This window comes from Mytilus trossulus, chromosome 4 (genome assembly GCF_036588685.1).
Source record: "Mytilus trossulus isolate FHL-02 chromosome 4, PNRI_Mtr1.1.1.hap1, whole genome shotgun sequence".
Classification (NCBI taxonomy): domain Eukaryota; kingdom Metazoa; phylum Mollusca; class Bivalvia; order Mytilida; family Mytilidae; genus Mytilus; species Mytilus trossulus.
The window spans coordinates 57,701,138-57,720,391 of NC_086376.1; the positions used below are offsets into that span (position 1 = coordinate 57,701,138).

The following is a 19,254-nucleotide window of genomic DNA, read 5'->3' on the forward strand; positions in this document are numbered from 1 at the left end:
ATGGTTTTCAACAGAATTAACCATAAGAATGTGTGTATGCCACTTAAATCAAATTCTGCAATAACATCTTCCCTGGAACTATTGTTCTGATATACAAGGTAGTTGTGGCCTTGTGGGTGTAGTAAACAAATTATGTCATGAACTCATTTCTAACATTAAAAACACTTGTAACCAAATGTTTTCAAATACATTAATGCTGCCAATCTAATGCAAGTCAATTAATTCCCTTGTAACTAATGACATTTGAAAATTTAACTCCAATTTTTTTTCTTCAATTTATTTGAAACAGAACAAGGAACTAGAACTACATTAAATTACTGTAATCCTCCAAGTCTGGTGAGGAAATATATAGTAATAACAATTTAAGGACCTTCCCATGACATGCCAAGAAACAATTCATTCTTTCTACACCAGGAAATGCAAAAAGATTCAGTTACAGTTAATAACTCAAGTCGATCATTTCAGTTCTAATTTACTGATCATTTTACACTGTAATCAAATGAATGTATATCAAGTGTTACAGTAAAATGTATCTGGCCTTGGGTTTTTGTCTGAATCTGAAGAATTGTATAATGTGACAAAATTCAACTAAGTTTAATGACAGATCTCAAATTTATTACTTTTTCTCAGTATTTTGAAAATAAAATATGAATACCTTTTCTTTATAGCTGTTCTTCATCTCGAGAAACCCTGCCACATATACAATTTTGTAAATGTGCTTGTCCTATAATAACAATAATATTTTGTCTATGTGGAATTTATGCTATTTCCTGAATCCTGACACTTGTTGAAGACTGAATGGTGCTCACTTGATATCTTATTTTGAGGTAAACTTGTGTTGGGGAGTTACTGTCTCATTGAATTTACCCACATCTCCAATTCCTATTTAGTATAATTTAATCAGAAATTCCAATCATTTGTAAATAGTGCTATGGAGTGAATATATTAAAAGGTGATTTACAGCATACACAATACCAGTCTGGCTGGGCCATAAAAAAGAATAGGTGTGTTTGCCCAAACGCTACCTACCCAAAAAAAGCTGCCTACTCAAATTCTTTTATTGTCCTGATTTGAAGAAGTTTTTTTTTAATCACTTAGGCGTGTAGACTAATAAACAATCGATACTTCAATTTCTCTCTTTGAAAAAAAAATGAAAATGCCTACCTACCTACCCACTGTCTCAACCTTTGGGTAGGGTTTGGACAAACCAAAATATTTTTAATTGTGGCCCTAGGTGTTCACTAATTTTCTGGGAAGACTTCAATACTATTTCATTTTCCATTTCAAAAATGTAAGGTGTTGAGAAAAAAGTTGTTCTGGTGAAACTAATGTAAAAGTATGGTCCAGTTACCTGAATCAAGCTGTTTCACCTGTACTGTATTGATTTTTGTAATTGGATCTTGTCAAAATTTAATACAACCCAACAATTAAAAGATAATGGTTAAAGCTGTGGTATATCAACATCTGGTAAAGGAAGATAATCTGAAGCCATTGTATAGACATTTGTCTTTTGTAAAAGACTGTTCACTTCTTTTATGTGAAATAGAAATTCATTTTTTAAAGGGGACAGCCAAATGTTGCTTCATCTTTCATGTTTTTGGAGTGGTTCAGCTCACAAAAACTAAGCAAATTCAATACACTAGTAATACTAAAAGTTCTAAAACATATATAGAGCTTTGTTTAGGGCATTTTTGACAAACTTAAATGGTGTACCTGTCCAAAATCAACCCATCCTGTTTAAAAGGTATAAATATGAAAAAAAAACATTAGTTATAAAAAGAAATTTAAAAAAAAAAACACAGCCTTGGATAAAAACCGTTTTCTACCAAGTAAAATTAAAAACATTCTCTAGAGGTAAACAAACTTCACAGTTAATTCTGTTATTCCTAATAAAGCTTTGACATTTGGATTGGGGTAATCATACACTTTAATGGATAGTGTCTAGTAGTAAAGAACTCAGTCAACAGGACATATTGTTAACCTAATCACAATTAATTATCAGATAATCAACTCTACAGAGACCTGTAGCAATTGTTCTCCATACACCATAGAAATTCATCAATATTGTTTAATACCATCCCAGAATCGTAAAAAAATACGTCAAAATTCCTATAAGTACCAATAGCGTTAAATATTCATTCCCGACTTTCAATTCTTTTGTCAAGCAATTGATCAACAAGGAGGAAAATCCTATTGACAGCTGTTACTAGTGACATTATATATAAACTGCCGTTTATGTCATAGATGTAAACAATGAAGCATGTTTAAAGTTAGTTACAGATTTGATTATATCACAGACCATGAATGGTTAATCTAAAAGAATCTTATTGATTCTTGTGAAAACAATAAAACAGTTTTCCTTGAAAAGTGAACATGTTGTATACTGTTAGAGGCTAGTCTAGTAATCGAGAGAAAAAAGGGAGAATTCTTGGTTGACCTTATAGAACTAAGTTGTGAACCTACGCCAGTTCTAAATCATGACCTTCATCAGTGGTTGTTTAATTTCCCATCTTGTTGTTGTTGGTTTTTTTTTTACATTTGAACTATCCTTTTGACATTTATATTGAAAAAAGATATCTTATAAGTTTAATAGACTTGTTGTTAGAGTTTTTTATATTGTTATTTTGGTGACAGAAAAACTAATTTGCAGCTAAACATATGGAGTTGTCTCATTGTCAAACAATCCATATCTCTTTATTTTAATATATGAACACTGGAATATAACTTGTGTCTATCTTATGCATGTACTGTAAATTCAGAAATATCTAAATTTTGTCAATAATGTGAGAGAGTTGTTATGATTATTACATTATTTAAGTTGTTGCTGTACGACAGATGGAAGTACAGTGGTTGATTTTAAGAGTTAGCTGTCAGTTACATTAATAAAGTATTATAAAGTAGCGTTTTTTGTTATCTATCTGTCTATAGTACCAATTCTATAAGTGCTATTCCTGGGTAAGTTTGTATTGTATGTTTTTGTGTCATTTTCTTCCTCAAAATGGAAGAAGATAACTACCGTCATTTGCTTGCTTAAAGCTTGTAAGAAAGTGCTTATGTTGACCCCTGTATGAATGTAGGTTAAAAATAGAAGTCCTGTAAAATATATTTTCTATAGTCCTCATATAGAAGTCCTGTAAAATATATTTTCTAGTGTCCTCATATAGAAGTCCTGTAAAATATATTTTCTATAGTCCTCAAATAGTAGTCCTGTAAAATATATCTACATTCGACCTAAAATAGAAGTCCTGTAAACAATATCTTAATCTGACATGTTTTACAAAACAGCACTATCTATAAAAAGAGTTTGGTCCTATTTGGTTGACTAGCTGTGATAGGAAAAAATTCAAATTACTTTCAAATAATGAAACTATCCATTATCAGCATCTAGCTGTACAGTTCTACAACACATACATTTCCATTTCAGCAAGTCTTTGTGATTCCTAATTCAAATCTAATAATGTTGTTGAAATTTCACTTTAAATCTTCACAACAGTGATTTACTACCCACTTAATTGCAGAAAACATGCTAAAATCACTAATGCAAGAAAGTGAGAAAAAAAAATCAAAGGTTTTATATTAATTACATGCTTCCAATTTACAATAATACCTGGATAACAAACAGTATATTATTATCCATAAAAATAGCACATGTCAGTCATTTATTGAAAAAATAGTGGTCAATTTCACATAAAAATCATCAAAATGTCATTTGCAAATAAGTTTAGATTTGTGTTAATTTAATTGACAAATTGATTATTCCAGGGAGAACAACAGTGGTAGAAGTTGATTAAATTACTGTTTTAGAGTCCATATGTCTCAAATCAATAAGATATGTTCTGTTTTTTGTCCTTTTATGATGGGTAGCACTCAATCTAGTTTGTAATAAATCATACATATTCTGATCATTGATGGTTGTGTAATAAAACCCTGTCTTTCGATATAAGGGTAAAATCAAAACTTATGGGAAAAGGGGGGAGAAGTACATGGGAGGAAAATAAATTCTAGCAAGAAAAGGAAACTTTCCGGTATTAACATTTTGTTTCTGATTTTCTAGCTTTGTTTTCAGGGAAAGATGATTATATTGTAAAACACAAGCTATGAGGACTATTGTCATGATCACCAATATTTCAACATTCAGGCCAGAGCGTTGCCAACCATTCAGTTTTGTACATATTGTTGATGTGTTGTTGTGTTAAGAAATCTATCGACTTTTACCATATATTTATCCTTTTCAATAACATGTATGTGTATCTATTCTTATAGCAGCTATCTTACTAGTTTAGAAAAAAAAATTATCAATTTAAAATGTCACATGTGTTCAGTTCTTTTCTTAATTATGTCTTCTTAGATGTGGTAAAACAGTTTTGTTTTTTTATTGAATTCTCGTTTGTAGCTAAAATATTTAAGACTCAAAACACAATTTTCTCAACTGTGTCCCAATTCCCATCACCTTTAATATTCCAATTTAAACAACCTTTTATTTTCAATCAATATAATACCTGTGACAATTGATTTTATTCCACCTATTTGCATTTATCATCATTATTCAATTAAAATCCTCAAAATTGTTGATTTAATGCTTTTCAATAATCAAACTCATGATTCATATCCAAGTGAAAGGATGTGCCTTAATTATTAAACATAATTTTTCCAAAAATTTTAATGAACAAATATTTTCTGTCAGCTTTTTCTTTATAGTTTTAGACAGATTTTCAGAGGATGTTTCTACTGATAAATTAGACCAATTGACAGTTTTAAACAAACTGAATTTCCAGAAATTCTATGAAACTAAAACATTTAATGTTGAAAAATGCATAGAACTTATTCTTGCAGACAAGATAAAATAAACCAAAAGTTTTCAATGGATCTTATTGCTTCATCCTTGATTAATTTCTCATTTGGCATCTCTCTATATATATTTTTGTATTAGTTTTTCATCAATGCAATCAACATTCCTAATTAGAATTCGCATTAATAAACATCCTTTATCTGTGTATTCACAGCTCTACTTGGCTCAATACTGAACACTTCAGATTGAAAAATTTCACTATAAATTGCCAAAACTTAGGACATAGACTCTCTTATTTAGCTTTTGCATAAACAAATTTGCACACATTGTTGTGCATAGTGTATCCCCTTTAAAGACTAACTGACAGGCAAATAGTGCAACAAAGTCAATGCAGTTTAACAACCTCACATTCAAATTATCAATTAGGGATTAATCAAATATTTTTATAAGTCAACACAACCAATATTGCATTACAAAATGCATAGCTTTAATTCTTTCTGTATATGATTATTTTCAGAAATACATTACTATACATTTGTAATCCTAACAAACCAGCAATGGACTTCTGTTTTATATACATTCTGGGAGTAGTTTTAAAATAGGATTTCCAGGAACTCTTCAAAGCCTATAGCTATTTTACTATTTTTTTTTCTTTTTTATCATTCTGATTGTATTCAACATGTGCTTACATTGTATAAAGTGAAATCCTAATACATTGTACAAAACCTGATTAATGAAGCCTAAAAATAAGGGCAAGTTTTATCATAAGCATCCTCCATACAATTTTGGGGTAACCATGTCACAAAGTGAAAGTAGGAATGAAGTTTTTTTAATTGTTTATGATACATTATCATTTTTAAAAAAAATAATACCTTAGACTCCCGTTGCAAGTTTTTCTCAACAGATATTGAACCTGTGGCTTAATTATTTCATGAGATTTAAGGTCATATCTCAAAAGTCTACATCATAATGAACAATGTGTAATAGTAGGGGCCATCTTAAACTCGCAGTGAGGTAAGATTTTTATTTGTTCTGTGTTGAAGGCCTCGCTGTGACATGAAGAACAACAGAAAAATTGGGCTGTTCATTTGCTTTTTGTGTGTTTTTTGCTGTGCATGTACTGATTTTGTTATTGATGAATACCGTTTATCATTAAGTTTAAAGTAATAAGTTGATGTGTCCACAATTTCATTGATAACAACCATAAACAAAACTTTAACATTTTTAGTGAAATGCGAAACCTGGGTCAAAACCCTAATTTGTCATATATTTTCATAAAGATGTGACCATAAATTCTTGGTTTACTGCCTAAAATCTTTAATTTGATTTGGGAAAGATGAATGGTTGGATGGATAGAAAAACTTGAAAACAGAATGCTACCTCCTTTCATTGATGGGGGATACATGTACAAATGCTAGTAATTATAGCTCACCATCAGGAAACAAGTTAGTATAAAATGGAAGTTTGGCAGAATGTTTTCTCCACAATCGCAGTACATAGTCTTCCCATCGTACCATTTTACACAGAATCATCATTATGGGAATAGTTGGCAATGTAATCAGGAGAAAAAGTGGATCAGCCACCTGCATGACATGTACCCCTTCTTCGCTACCTAACACCTGAAAATGAGAAGTACATATGGAATCAGTTGAAAGTGACACCAGAAAAATTAAAAAAACAAACCCATCATAAATCAGTCTTCCATTTTTGAAGGCCTTTACAAGTAAAGCATGCACTAGTCTCAACATTGTATCTGTCATGTACCTGCACATGTTTATTATATTATACATCATATTTTATCAAACTGAAAAAATTCAAAATTACTGTTTTTCTTTAATTCATAACATATATATATAGTCTAATTTTTCAAGGTCATGTAGAGAAAACTGTTTAACTACTTTTATATTACATATTTACAGTTGAAATTTAAATTATTCATGGTACCATCCTAACTGATTGTTTTATTCATTCAATATAATAAGCTATAGCTTACAAATGAAAATGCTTAACCTCCCTTTTGCTATTTAACATTAAAAATGCATGGAATATGGAGCTTTAGATTTGTGAAAAAATTACTCATTTGTGACCAAAAAAAATATTAATCAAATGGGATTTCTTCTTATCAATAAATCCTATTTTATTAATATAACATTTATTTTCCAAAACCAAAAGCAAACATAAATTTATTTGATTTTTATACACATTGATGTATTTTTGGGGATTAACAAATGCTTTAAAAATCGATATGTTTGGTACAAAGCTATTTAAACATGGTTTTATTTGGTAAGCTTCCACTTTTAAGAAATGATCAGCTGATAATTTGTACATGTTTAATTGAACAATATGTTGTTATTGATTAATGTCACACCTGAAATCAATTTCATCACTGCAGAACAATCAGCTTGATTAATGTTAGGTAAGGTTATCTCACTGGATCTGATGGACAGCCCTGAACCATGTATAAAATCTATATGCAAATGAGTATTGATTGCATATGTAAATGGCAGTTCTATATGGTAAATAAAACAAGGGTCCCACAGATGTCTCTTAACACACAACATCTGGTACCAAATCAATACTGTAATTGCTCTAGGATTTTCCTGTATATCTGTCCAATCAAATAATATATTGTAGTGAAACAGGAAAGCTAGTTATGTTTGTATACATTAAATATTGTATATGCCTTCTCCACTATCAGGGCTTCAATAAATTTTATAACATTTTGTAGTTTTTTTCATATGATTATAGCAGTGAATCTGATATCAAACAAGTGTAGGTTCAATGAACTGTTAAATAATTCATTTTTTTTTCACAATTGTTTAAAAACTGCTATGGTCTGACTAATTTTACGCTTCTTTCAGCGTATCAATTTTTTCATAATTTTGACATTTTCTCAAAAATTCATAAATAAAATTTGACACACGTCATTTCTTATTCAAGCATTATTTTTCATGCTCCAATTTTGAATATTTATCTAAACCAGAGTTGAGTCTAACCAAAGATAATGCTTTGACAAATTTGAGTTTGATATTTTTGGGATCACACTATTCAGAGAGAATTTTTCTGAAATATCTTAAAGATAAAGTTAAATGAAAAACTAATAAATCATAACCCTTCAGGTTAATTTTGGCTACTGCAATAATTGCAAATATTTAAACATAATCATTTCCTTATGCAATCTAAGTACTTGTATAATTGGTTACCATTACTTGTAATTTTTCAATTGTATATTTAACTAGAATGCTCAATTTGTAGATGTTATTGAGTCTCTACTTTAAATAAAGCCTCACTTTATTTTCTATATAAATGTACAATTGTCTGATGTGTTTTAAAGTGTCTCATAAAGTCTATTCTAAGGCTGGATATTTGACCTCTGTTTGTATTATGAATTGTTGAATATATACCGGTATATATATATATATATTGTCTGATCAATATGTGACACTATAATAAAATAATTATTTATTAAAAACAAAATTTAAGGAATTGAGAGCAGCAAAGGATCCTGGGTATTCCTCAACTACTTCAAGTTTCAGTTTTGGTCTTGTTTCCCTCAGGTTTGAAGAATATAAGAAAGTTAGCAATCTACAGTTCAACCATTAACAATCATTTTGGTATCATTAATCATAAATCTCCACAGAAATCAAAAAATCATATTAGGAAAAATGTAATTCATAGTTGGAAATCTTGGGATGTTATACAGAAACACTGTTTGTATAATTGTGACCCCCCTTTTTCTACTTGATTTTAAGGTGTGTCGGTTGATCTATTGATGAAGGACAAGGTTGCAATGTAATTTTCAGATATCTTTTTTTGATAAACTTGTATTGCTGGTTATCTTTTTAATTGTTTTTAGGTCTTTAAGCATTTTCTTTTTCTTTCACTCAATAACATAAATTAATTCAAATATTCGCAACTGAAATGGTAAATAAAACTCATCCACAAAAAGGATTTTATCATTCAGCCATTCTTCTTTTATGCTCCTATGCATGTTTTTTTTAAAATCATACTTAGTTTTGAGCCCAATAAAAAAAAGATGTGAGCAAAATCTTAGTTTAAATTGTGTGTGTGATCCAGAGTGATTTTCCTCAAATATCAAGAAATATATCATATGAAGAATGATCGATGAATGTAGTCCATTCCATTTAAATTATAATTCTTTGAATAACAGTTAATTTCAAACATACACTTAATGAAAGTTTTATATCAACTTAAAAGATATTTCTGGTACATTTTAAAGTTGTCCAGCATAACAGTCATGACTTTATCTAATACCATTTTCAATCAGAAACTAATTGCTAAAACTTTCATTAAAAGGATTATTTATGTCCTGACAGAATTTCTCTTACAATTATTTCTAACATTTATAAGTGGGAGATCAGATTTAAATTTGTCAAATCGTTAAATGTGCATAAATTATTTGCATGTTTGTGCAAAATCTGTACAATTAAATCATTTGCAAAGCATGCATTCTGTAAGTTTAACTTTAGGTGGAAAAAATCAAATACTGTCATTTTTGCTCCCAACTGTTTCCATACTTTTAAAGTAAAACTTCAGGCTCTAATAATGCAAGTTACTTGTAGGAATATAGATTTGTTCATGACTTACAACCAATTTAAGTTATAAGATAGTTTTTGAGAAATGCAGGCCAAATAGTGATCAAAGAAGCCTATACTGAAGCAAGGCTTCTTGATCCAGGAAGATAAGATAACAAGAAATACATGTCCACCTTACAGGGGGTCTCATTGGGGGGTTCCGATCCCGGATCCCGCTTACTTTTTTGTCGGATTCCCGTATCCCGCTTACACTATGTACGTAAGCAATTCTCATTGTTTTGTCATTTCCCGGGTGCCGCAAGACCTCATTTCCCGTTTTCACGACATAATAATTTGACTTTCACGTGTCACGCTTACAAAATATCAGCAATCCCGCGTCACGTTTAGACCCCAATGAGACCCACCTTACAATCATTCAACACAAAAAATATAGTGGACCAAGAAAACATTGACATTTACTGAAAGGAGTTCAGTGCAGTAAGAGTTAATGTTACATATACATAATAAACTGAAAGCAACTATTAGTAGAATTGATATAATTCATACATAAATTTTTCAACAACTCTTCTGTACTGTCTAGCAATTGTACACAGTTGTTTTTATTCAGTCATTAGAAATGCTATTCAAATTGAAAATTTCTATTCTATGTTGATTGGCTATAACCTAATTTTTGGTAGTTCAGTCACTTCATTGATGTATTTTTCCTATTCTTTTATAACTAATACATAATATTAAATCTTGGTAATTAAAGGCGATACATTGATGTAATCAATAAGAAACTACTATCAGCCTTTATTCCTCACAAGGGAAAACTACTCCTTAATAGCTTGAGAGAGAATGAACATATTTGTATTTTTATCCATCTGATAAGTTAAGCCTTTTTCAACTGATTTTTATAGTTTGTTCTTATGTTGTACTGTTACACCACTGTCCCAGGTTAGGGGAGGGTTGGGATCCTGCTAACATGTTTAACCCCGCCACAATCTGTATGTTACGTATGTGCTTGTCCGTAACAGTCCCAGGTTAGGAGCCTGTAAATCAGTAGTTATTGTTTGTTTATGTGTTACATATTTGTTTTTGTTCATTTTTTCCCATAAATCAGGCTGTTAGTTTTCTCGTTTGAGTTGTTTTACATTGTCATTTCGAGGCCTTTTATTGCTGACCATGTGGTATGGGCTATGCTCATTGTTGAAGGCTATACGGTGACCTGTAGTTGGTAATTTCTGTATCATTTGGCCTCTTGTGGAGAGTTTTCTCATTGTCAATCATACCACAATCTTCTTTATTTTTTATATATATTAGATGATTCAAGAGGTCTGTGAGTGAGATAACAAAATATTTCTTCCTCAATTAACTTTTTATCAAATTGCCAATTACCTCCTTTTCAAAAAGAAAGACTGTAATAGTTTTTGAATTAACTCTGCAGTAGCTCATAGCTATAATCAAGAGTCTAAAAATAACAGGTATGTATATGTACAATGTATTATAGCATAAACTTTGACTGCTGCTGGTTACCAATTTGATTGATAGATTGTTCGTGCTTAACATTCTGTGGCTATTATTGAGGACAACTTGGACATGAAACTATTAAAAATTTTACATGATAGCTAGGTTCTACAAGGTCTGATGGATAGCAGGGCAAAATGGTGTAAAATCTTGACTGCCACTAGAAACCCATGGCATGGATAGAAGTTGAAATTGTGCCTTGAAACAGGCTACCTTAAGATTCTCACCTCATTGAATTGGTCATGCACATAACCAAAAAAAAAAAAATTTATTCAGAACCTCCATAAGCTTGTTTCAATGTTTGAAACATATATTTGAAATATTTAACATTTTGACCATATTTGGCCTCTTGACGCTTATAAATTTGACCTTTCATAAAGAACAAAACAACATAAATCGGAAATCGTAAAAGCAATTAATCTTTCTTATTTTGTTCTAAAGAGGTATTGCAATGCCTAGAAAAATTTCCAATTCAAAATAAAGAACAGGCCAAACAACGCTCACTGATGATACTGCCGCCCAAATACTGGGCAGTAAACAGGAAGTTGTTATAAACAATGAGGTGAGAATCTTTAGGTAGCCTGTTTCAAGGCACAATTTCGACTTCTATCCATGCCATGGGTTTCTAGTGGCAGTCAAGATTTTACACCATTTTGCCCTGCTATCCATCAGACCTTGTAGAACCTAGCTATCATGTAAAATTTTTAATAGTTTCATGTCCAAGTTGTCCTCAATAATAGCCACAGAATGTTAAGCACGAACAATCTATCAATCAAATTGGTAACCAGCAGCAGTCAAATTTTATGCTATGACACATATATATAAAAACCTGTTATTTTCAGAATCTTGAGTATAGCTTCCTTCATAGAAGTTGTTATGTGATGAATCTGAAAACCCATCACACAGTATAGCTGACTGATATAAACCAGGAAACCAAATTCAGAAATCCTTGTAATATAGTTCCTGAGAAAATTTTGACGAAAATTTTCAACTTGGATGTCATGTGTAATATGATGTAGGTGTTTGGTAAACAGGAAGTTGTTGAGTGATGAATCTGAAAACGCATCACACAGTATACAAATGTAGCTGACTTATATGAACCCTGAAACCAAATTTCAGACTTCCTTGTAATGTAGTTCCTGAGAAAATTGTGACAAAAAATAATCATGGGACGGATGAACGAATGGACAGACAGAGGTAAAACAGTATACCCCCACTTTTTCACAGCTAGGGTATAAAATTGGTCAAAAGGATTATAGATTAATAAGGATTTTATTCAACATTTGTATGGTACACTTTATTATTGACGTTTATATTAAAAACAGAAGAAAACTATTAAAAACTTTTAGGAGAACTTGATAACATACCTGCATGACTGTTATGGCACCATAAGTAACAGCTGTCCACCATAAAGAACCAACAATAACACTACCAGCCAGGAATGGGCAAATCATGTTAGCTATTTTATCACATTTCTCTAATATATATACAACAGGGCCTGTAATATAAATACATTTCTCTATTATATATGTAGGACTCAAAAGTGCGATGGTTCTCTAAAGTGCAATGGTCACGCTAAAGTGGGATGGTCTACGCTAAAGTATAATGGTGTCTCACGCTAAAGTGCGATGGTTGTTTGTTTGCTTAAGTATGATGGAATATCACGCTAAAGTGTGATGGACCAAAAGGGTAATGAATGTTAAAGGGCTTAAAACTTTAAAGAACACGGATGTTTATAAATAGTCTTTTTTGCAAAAGCTAGTATGCTAAGTTTTATAACATATGGGATAGGCTTTATAATGTATCGGTAGACTTAAGTGATTGTTTCTGAATTTAAAATCGACAATTTAAAGACCGACCATGTGATAATTGTTAAAATGGTAATGTAGGTGTGACAAAAATCTATGTATCTGGTGTATGATTTTTTTTAAATTCAGTCGTATCAAATTTTTTGATAATTAGCGTTGCTTGCAGTTCACATGTAGTCTATCTCTTATGTGAACATCTCCCCTTAAAGTCCTCATCCTAAATTACAAATGGGTGTAATCAGAAAAAATGAAGCAAAAGTGTGACATGGGGGTTCCAATTTCAAACTTAATATTTTGTATTTCTTTTTGTCTTGCCCTATTACCAATACTTTAAATTTTATAATTCCAAAGTTTCAGGCTGAACGAAACAGACACATTGAATAATCTTAAATTTTAATAGCATACATCTCAAAAATATTTAACAGAAACCATACTACTTAAAAACAAGTTTGGTAATAAAACAGTCAAGAAAACATTGCTCAGACCTTTTCCAAATGAAAGTCAATATAAAAAGGAAAATTTTAAAACCAAAATTTCCATCTTTTCTGCTAAATCATACAATAACAATCAAATTGAATAGCTTAATTTGATAAAAATAATAGTAACTAGTGATTGAAGTTTTTGCCAATAAAAAGAATCTTAATATATTTCAGTTACAATAGTAAACTTTGAAAGCCCTGAGATTTTGTGATCATTTGCAAAAAACAAAATGTCATTTCATTGTACCGTTTTAATGTAATTGTATGTAGAAAAAGCCTTCTATTTTCAGTATTTTGTCACACTCCTGACATATTTTATAAAGATTGAAAAATGCTTTAAACTTTCACAAAAAATCACTAAACACATTGCTATATCATTGATTTCAATTTCTGATATCTTTACCCATAGAACAGGACTTTCTTTTTAGGACCATTTAAAAAAAACACAAAGAGAGGCACCCCAAAATGTCAGGAGTGTGACAACTGTCTTTAAACATCTACCAAAGAATACAAAGGACTTAAATGTTTTATTTTTTTTATTTTTCAGAAGTGGCTATTTCAAAGAGAAGAAAAAAATCATTACCACTGTGATATGTTTATATCATAGATGTGGGAGTGCATTATATATGTCAGGAGTGTGACGCTTTTTTAAGGCATTTTCTGTCAATTCATAATTTCACAAGAACAAGTTCCACAAGTTTCTTTGTGTAAGAAATGTTAAAACCAAGTAATATTCATATCATTTACCTCTTAAATGTGTTATTTATCATGATTGTTTTGGCACAATAAGTCATTTTTCTATTTTTTGTGCACTGAGTCATTGAGTAATGCAAATTTATCAAAGGAAATAAGTGTGTACAACTATAATATCATATAGGAATGTGAGGAAATGAATTTTGTACAAAATAGAACAATTATTTTGATTTAAAATGGTATATTTAAAGATGTTTCAAGGATTAACCATTCAGATGTAATTCGTCACACTCCTGACATGAATTTAACAATTTAAGAAAAATATGAAAATTAGCTTTATTTTTAGGACAGATAATTGAAAGACAGCTAGTAAAATGAAGAAACTTTTGGTAAACCTTCCATTCCTTAAAACATCTACCAGATTTGCTGAAATAAGCAGGGCAAAATTTTCTAGAAGAAATGATTCAAAGAAAGAGACTTCGAATGAGAGAACTCGCAAATACTGGCTGAATCTGAAATTAAAAATTGCTCAGCGGAAGTTGGACCATCTTAAAATAAAAACCTATAAAACCAAGCTAACAAAAAAAAGCTTAAAGAAAGAAAAACTTCAAATTCCAAATTTTATAAACAATATAAAGAAAAACAAAGGCAGTGGCAGAGAAACAGTAGAAAAAAAGGAAGAAAGATAAAAAAGAAGTTGGGTTGAATAAGGACTTAGAATCGAACAAAAACAGCTCAAAAATTAAAATGAGAACAGATCTGTGACTGTTTCAGATTCCAGATCTACAGTGAGAAAACCTGCACAACAAACAAGAAAACAATTGCCACAAAACAAAAATGCTTATAAATGATCCCTTCTAGAAGGCCCTTCTGGGTGTAGCATTTTTTATGATGTGTTTCAAAGAACTCGTCCAAGCATTTTTGTTTTGTGGCAGTTGTTTTCTTGTGTGTTGTGCAGGTTTTCTCACTGTACATCTGGAATCTGACACAGTTACAGATCTGTTCTCATTTGAATTTTTGAGCTGTTTTTGTTCGATTCTAAGTCCTTATTCAACCCAACTTCTTTTTTATCTTTCTTCCTTTTTTTCTACTGTTTTTCTGCTACTGCCTTTGTTTTTCTTTATATTGTTTATAAAATTTGGAATTCAAAGTTCTTCTTTCTTTAAGCCTTTTTTTGTTAGCATGGTTTTGTATTTTTTTATTTTGTTTAAGATTGTCCAACTTCCTCTGATAATTTTTTAATTTTATATTCAGCCAATATTTGCGGGTTTTCTCTTTCCAAGTCTCTTTCTTTGAATCATTTCTTCCAGATAATTTTTCCTGGCTTATGTCAGCAGGTCTAGTGGATGTTTTAAGGAATGGAAGATTTACCAAAAGTTTCTAAATTACTAGCTGTCTTTCAACTATCTGTCCTAAAAATAAAGCTAATTTTCATATTTTTCTTAAATTGTTAAATTCATGTCAGGAGTGTGACGAATTACATCTGAATGGTTAATCCTTGAAACATCTTTACCATTCAAATTCAAAATGATTGTTCTATTTTGTACAAAATTCATTTCCTCACTTTCCTATATGATTTTATAGTTGTACACACTTATTTCCTTTGATAAATTTGCATTACTGTGCACAAAAAATAGAAAAATGACTAATTAAAACTTATTGTGTCAAAACAATCATGATAAATAACACATTTAAGAGGTAAATGATAGGAATATAACTTTGTTTTAACATTTCTAACACAAAGAAACCTGTTGAACTTGTCCTTGTGAAATTATGAATTGACAGAAAATGCCTTAAAAAAAGCGTCACACTCCTGACATATATAATGCACTCCCACATCTATGATATAAACATATCACAGTTGTGATAAATTTTTTTCTTCTCTTTGGAATAGCCACTACTGAAAAATAAAGAAGAAGAACATATTTAAGTCCTATGTATTCTTTGGTACATGTTTAAAGACAGTTGTCACACTCCTGACATTTTTGGGTGCTTGTATAGAAGTTAATCCAATATGTGAATTATGCACCTCAGGATGTCTGTATAGCCTTTTATGGATAGCTTATACATGTATACAATAAATACTTACCAGTTTTACACACAAATACTCCTTTAAAATACAACCATAACACTTTAATTTAGAAATTATCAAATTTTGCCAATATTAATTTTTGGTACATACCTTTTCACAATGTATATTTATTTACATAATATTTGTGCAATGATAACACCAATCTATAATCTACAAAACCTAGTATTGAAGAATGATTATAAACCATCTTCATATACATGCAATCATCATAATAATTTTTACTCAACATGTAAATTATTAAAAAAAAATCCTGTCACACAAAAAGCGTCACACTCCTGACAAATTTGACATGTTTTTTTAATAAAACTTTTGGCTGGTACAAGATATCTAAATGAAATTTGGCTGCAAGTTAGCTGGTATTGAACTTGTTGGTTTGACATTTAATTTACTTTCCTAAATATAATGGGGGAAACAATATGCCCCAATATGTTAAAATCTCCATTTTTTCTGATTCCACCCAAATACAAAATTCGTTCATTGTGTAACATTCATTTATCAAAATCTTAATCTAAATGAGAGAGAAATGCTATGTTATTCAAGCTTTCTCCTTTTTCGCAGCAAGTACAGGTTGTATTTTCCTACAATATACAAAATAATGTTTTGGCGGACAATTTATGATTTACGCACGAAAACATGTACCTTTCTTTAACCAACTTTAATTTTCAAATAAAATCAACAATATTGTAACGGGGACCGCAAAGTAAACTGCAACATAAACAATGATTTCAATATATCCATTAGCTTCTAATAGAAACAAGATAAAGGATACTTATGCGTATACTTTTGTATCTGTATAGTAAAATGGTCGACTGCAGGACACAAGTGCTTCTTCCAGCACTCAGAAAAAAACCAACATTTGCCTCAACCATCAAAGCACAGTAAGGTTTACATTAAGTAAGTCATGGACATTTGGTTTTAAATTGTTAATCAAATATTCTACATTTAGCTTTCGGTATGTTCATTTTTTTTTGTATAAACGACTGTTCACGTCAAAATCCATAGTATGTTTATCATGTCTATACTTTAGCAAACCATCGCACTTTAACATGTGTTGGCAATGCACTTTAGCGAATCAAGAGGACACATCTGTGTCTGTATTGAAAAAATTGCCAGATTAGGATATTTACATGAACATACTTTTATAGTTAATCATTGTTCAACTGATCCTTTTTGCTAAAAAAATGTATAACCTTGATCCAGTAATGTTAAGAAAATAGACAAATTAGGAAAAAAAAGAGGTTAATAACTCCAAAACTGGTTGTCAATAGATAAAATCATGTGCTGAACACTTTTGAGGCACCCTTTTACTCTAACCCTTCAAACTTTCAAAAACTTACAGCAAAACAAACAATGGAAATTTTCCTTTTATTTTTAAAACTTTGTTGATGGATGGAAGAACTGAGAGACAGAAAAGGGGACAACAAGGACTAAATTTATAACAGGGTAACTCTTTTTAACATACTTGAATTTCCATAAATCTTTTTCACATTAAACAGGCAAATGAGTGTATTCTTCTATACTAACCAACTTTAGGGAATATAATGATATATTCCATATTACACTGTGGACAAGCTACTTTGGCAGTACTGTTTCCCTTTTGCTTCTCATCTATCCATCTCTGAAGACAGTATTGGTGGACCCATTTTGTTGTTCCTTTGCACATACATGGCTGGACCCAACCTGCCTCCATGTCATCTTCATCTGTAGCAAAACACACCCAGCATGATCTCCTGTCATATACATAATACAGATGTAATAATTTACTTTAAAAAATACAAATTAAAAATAGATTGCCTCACTGACAGCAGCTAGATACGACTGCAAAAGTACAACCCTAAACAGTTGAGGCAACAATGGACACAATATAAGTGCTTGATACAAGTCTGACACAGAATAATTGTAGTTAAAGAACTAGGAATTAGTTATCGGAGTGGCTATTTGTCCGGCTAGCCGGACGAATAGTGCCAGGGCTATTTGTCCGGCCATTGTAATGCGCATGTCATAGGATGTGCATTCGGAAGTGTGTGTAATATAATCTTCAGAAGCGTGTAATCTGATCACTGATTTTCAATTTTAAGATCAAGGCTGAAAACGGTGATATCAATATTTGTGATAAAATTTGCAGTATTCGGAATTTGACAATGGAACATGATTCAATGAAGTTCTAAGAATGATATAATCTTATAAAAGGAACTCTTAAAAAAATGAAATCACAAGGAAAAAGGGAAATAAAATCGGATATAAACTGATCGGTTTTACAAAATTATTCGACTCGCTACAGCCGTGTGTAAATGGTGGAAAATATTTTTAAAGCAAGAGTAGTCGAGAAAGGCCTTTACAATTGCATTTTTAAAGCAAGAGTAGTTGAGAAAGGCCTTTACAATTGCATGTCTAACTGAATGAAAATTAGCTCAGTTATATTCCAAAAATGAATCTTGCAAGTAGTCCTCGAAGGGGTATATCGGCAGGGAGGGGGATGGAGGCTACAAACTGGCTTGAAGTGGGGATGTTGGAAGAAGGATTATATATATGAAGTGGGGTAATGAAATACATGGGACAGCAAAGATGGGATCAGGTGAAAAAAAAAGAAGAGAAGTTTGGGAAAAGAAGCACACCGTGTCAGCCCGACCCCCTCACATAAATAGATTTTTTTTTTAAATGGGGGGGGGGGGGGGGGGGGGGTATAGACAAATGTCTCACCTTTAAATTTACTCAAAACATGGATAACTTTATGTCAAGGGGTCTATTTCTCTTTAACAGCTACAGACATAATGATTTTTAAACTTTTTTATCTGGACAAAATCCTTTACTTTAACTTAAAATGCACGAGTAAAACACAACCCAAGTTTGCTTACAAGTAATTTCTTCTCTCTTCTTATATAAAACATATGGGATGTATATTATTTTTTTTCTAATTATTCGTTACCCACATTGGACTATATACTAGTATGAAGAAAACAACTTTTTCAATTACTAGTAACAAGATTAGGCCCTAACACTAAAGATTACAAACATGTGTTACCCCCTGGTGCTTCTGAAGATAATATTACACGCACACACAAATATTATAGTGACATGCGCATTGTATTGGCCGGACAAATAGTCTTGGTACTATTCGTCCGGCTAGCCGGACAAATAGCAACTGCCATTAGTTATATATACTATTAAACGAGAAGACCTCATTTTGTGTGTCGCTTCTCTTCCTTCAGCAATATATTAATCATCATGCCTCTGTGTCCTATAGGTACCATGCATAGTCGCATTTCTCATCCATTCTTATGATTATTCAGTTTGGGTTATTTTGGGAGAAAAACAAAAAAAAAGTGTTAAG

The 19,254-nt window shown here is 31.1% G+C and overlaps 1 protein-coding gene across 1 annotated transcript in view; it reads right to left on the minus strand.

Annotated features, from left to right (window-relative positions):
- Positions 1-19,254, minus strand: part of LOC134715615 (E3 ubiquitin-protein ligase MARCHF5-like) — a 29,984-nt gene that overhangs the window by 8,874 nt on the left and 1,856 nt on the right. Inside the window, exons 2-4 of the mRNA XM_063577910.1 lie at positions 17,448-17,653; positions 12,219-12,349; positions 6,222-6,408 (exon numbers count right to left, since the gene is read on the minus strand). Coding sequence (XP_063433980.1) covers positions 6,222-6,408; positions 12,219-12,349; positions 17,448-17,653 — 524 coding nt within the window. The remainder of the gene's footprint in view (positions 1-6,221; positions 6,409-12,218; positions 12,350-17,447; positions 17,654-19,254) is intronic.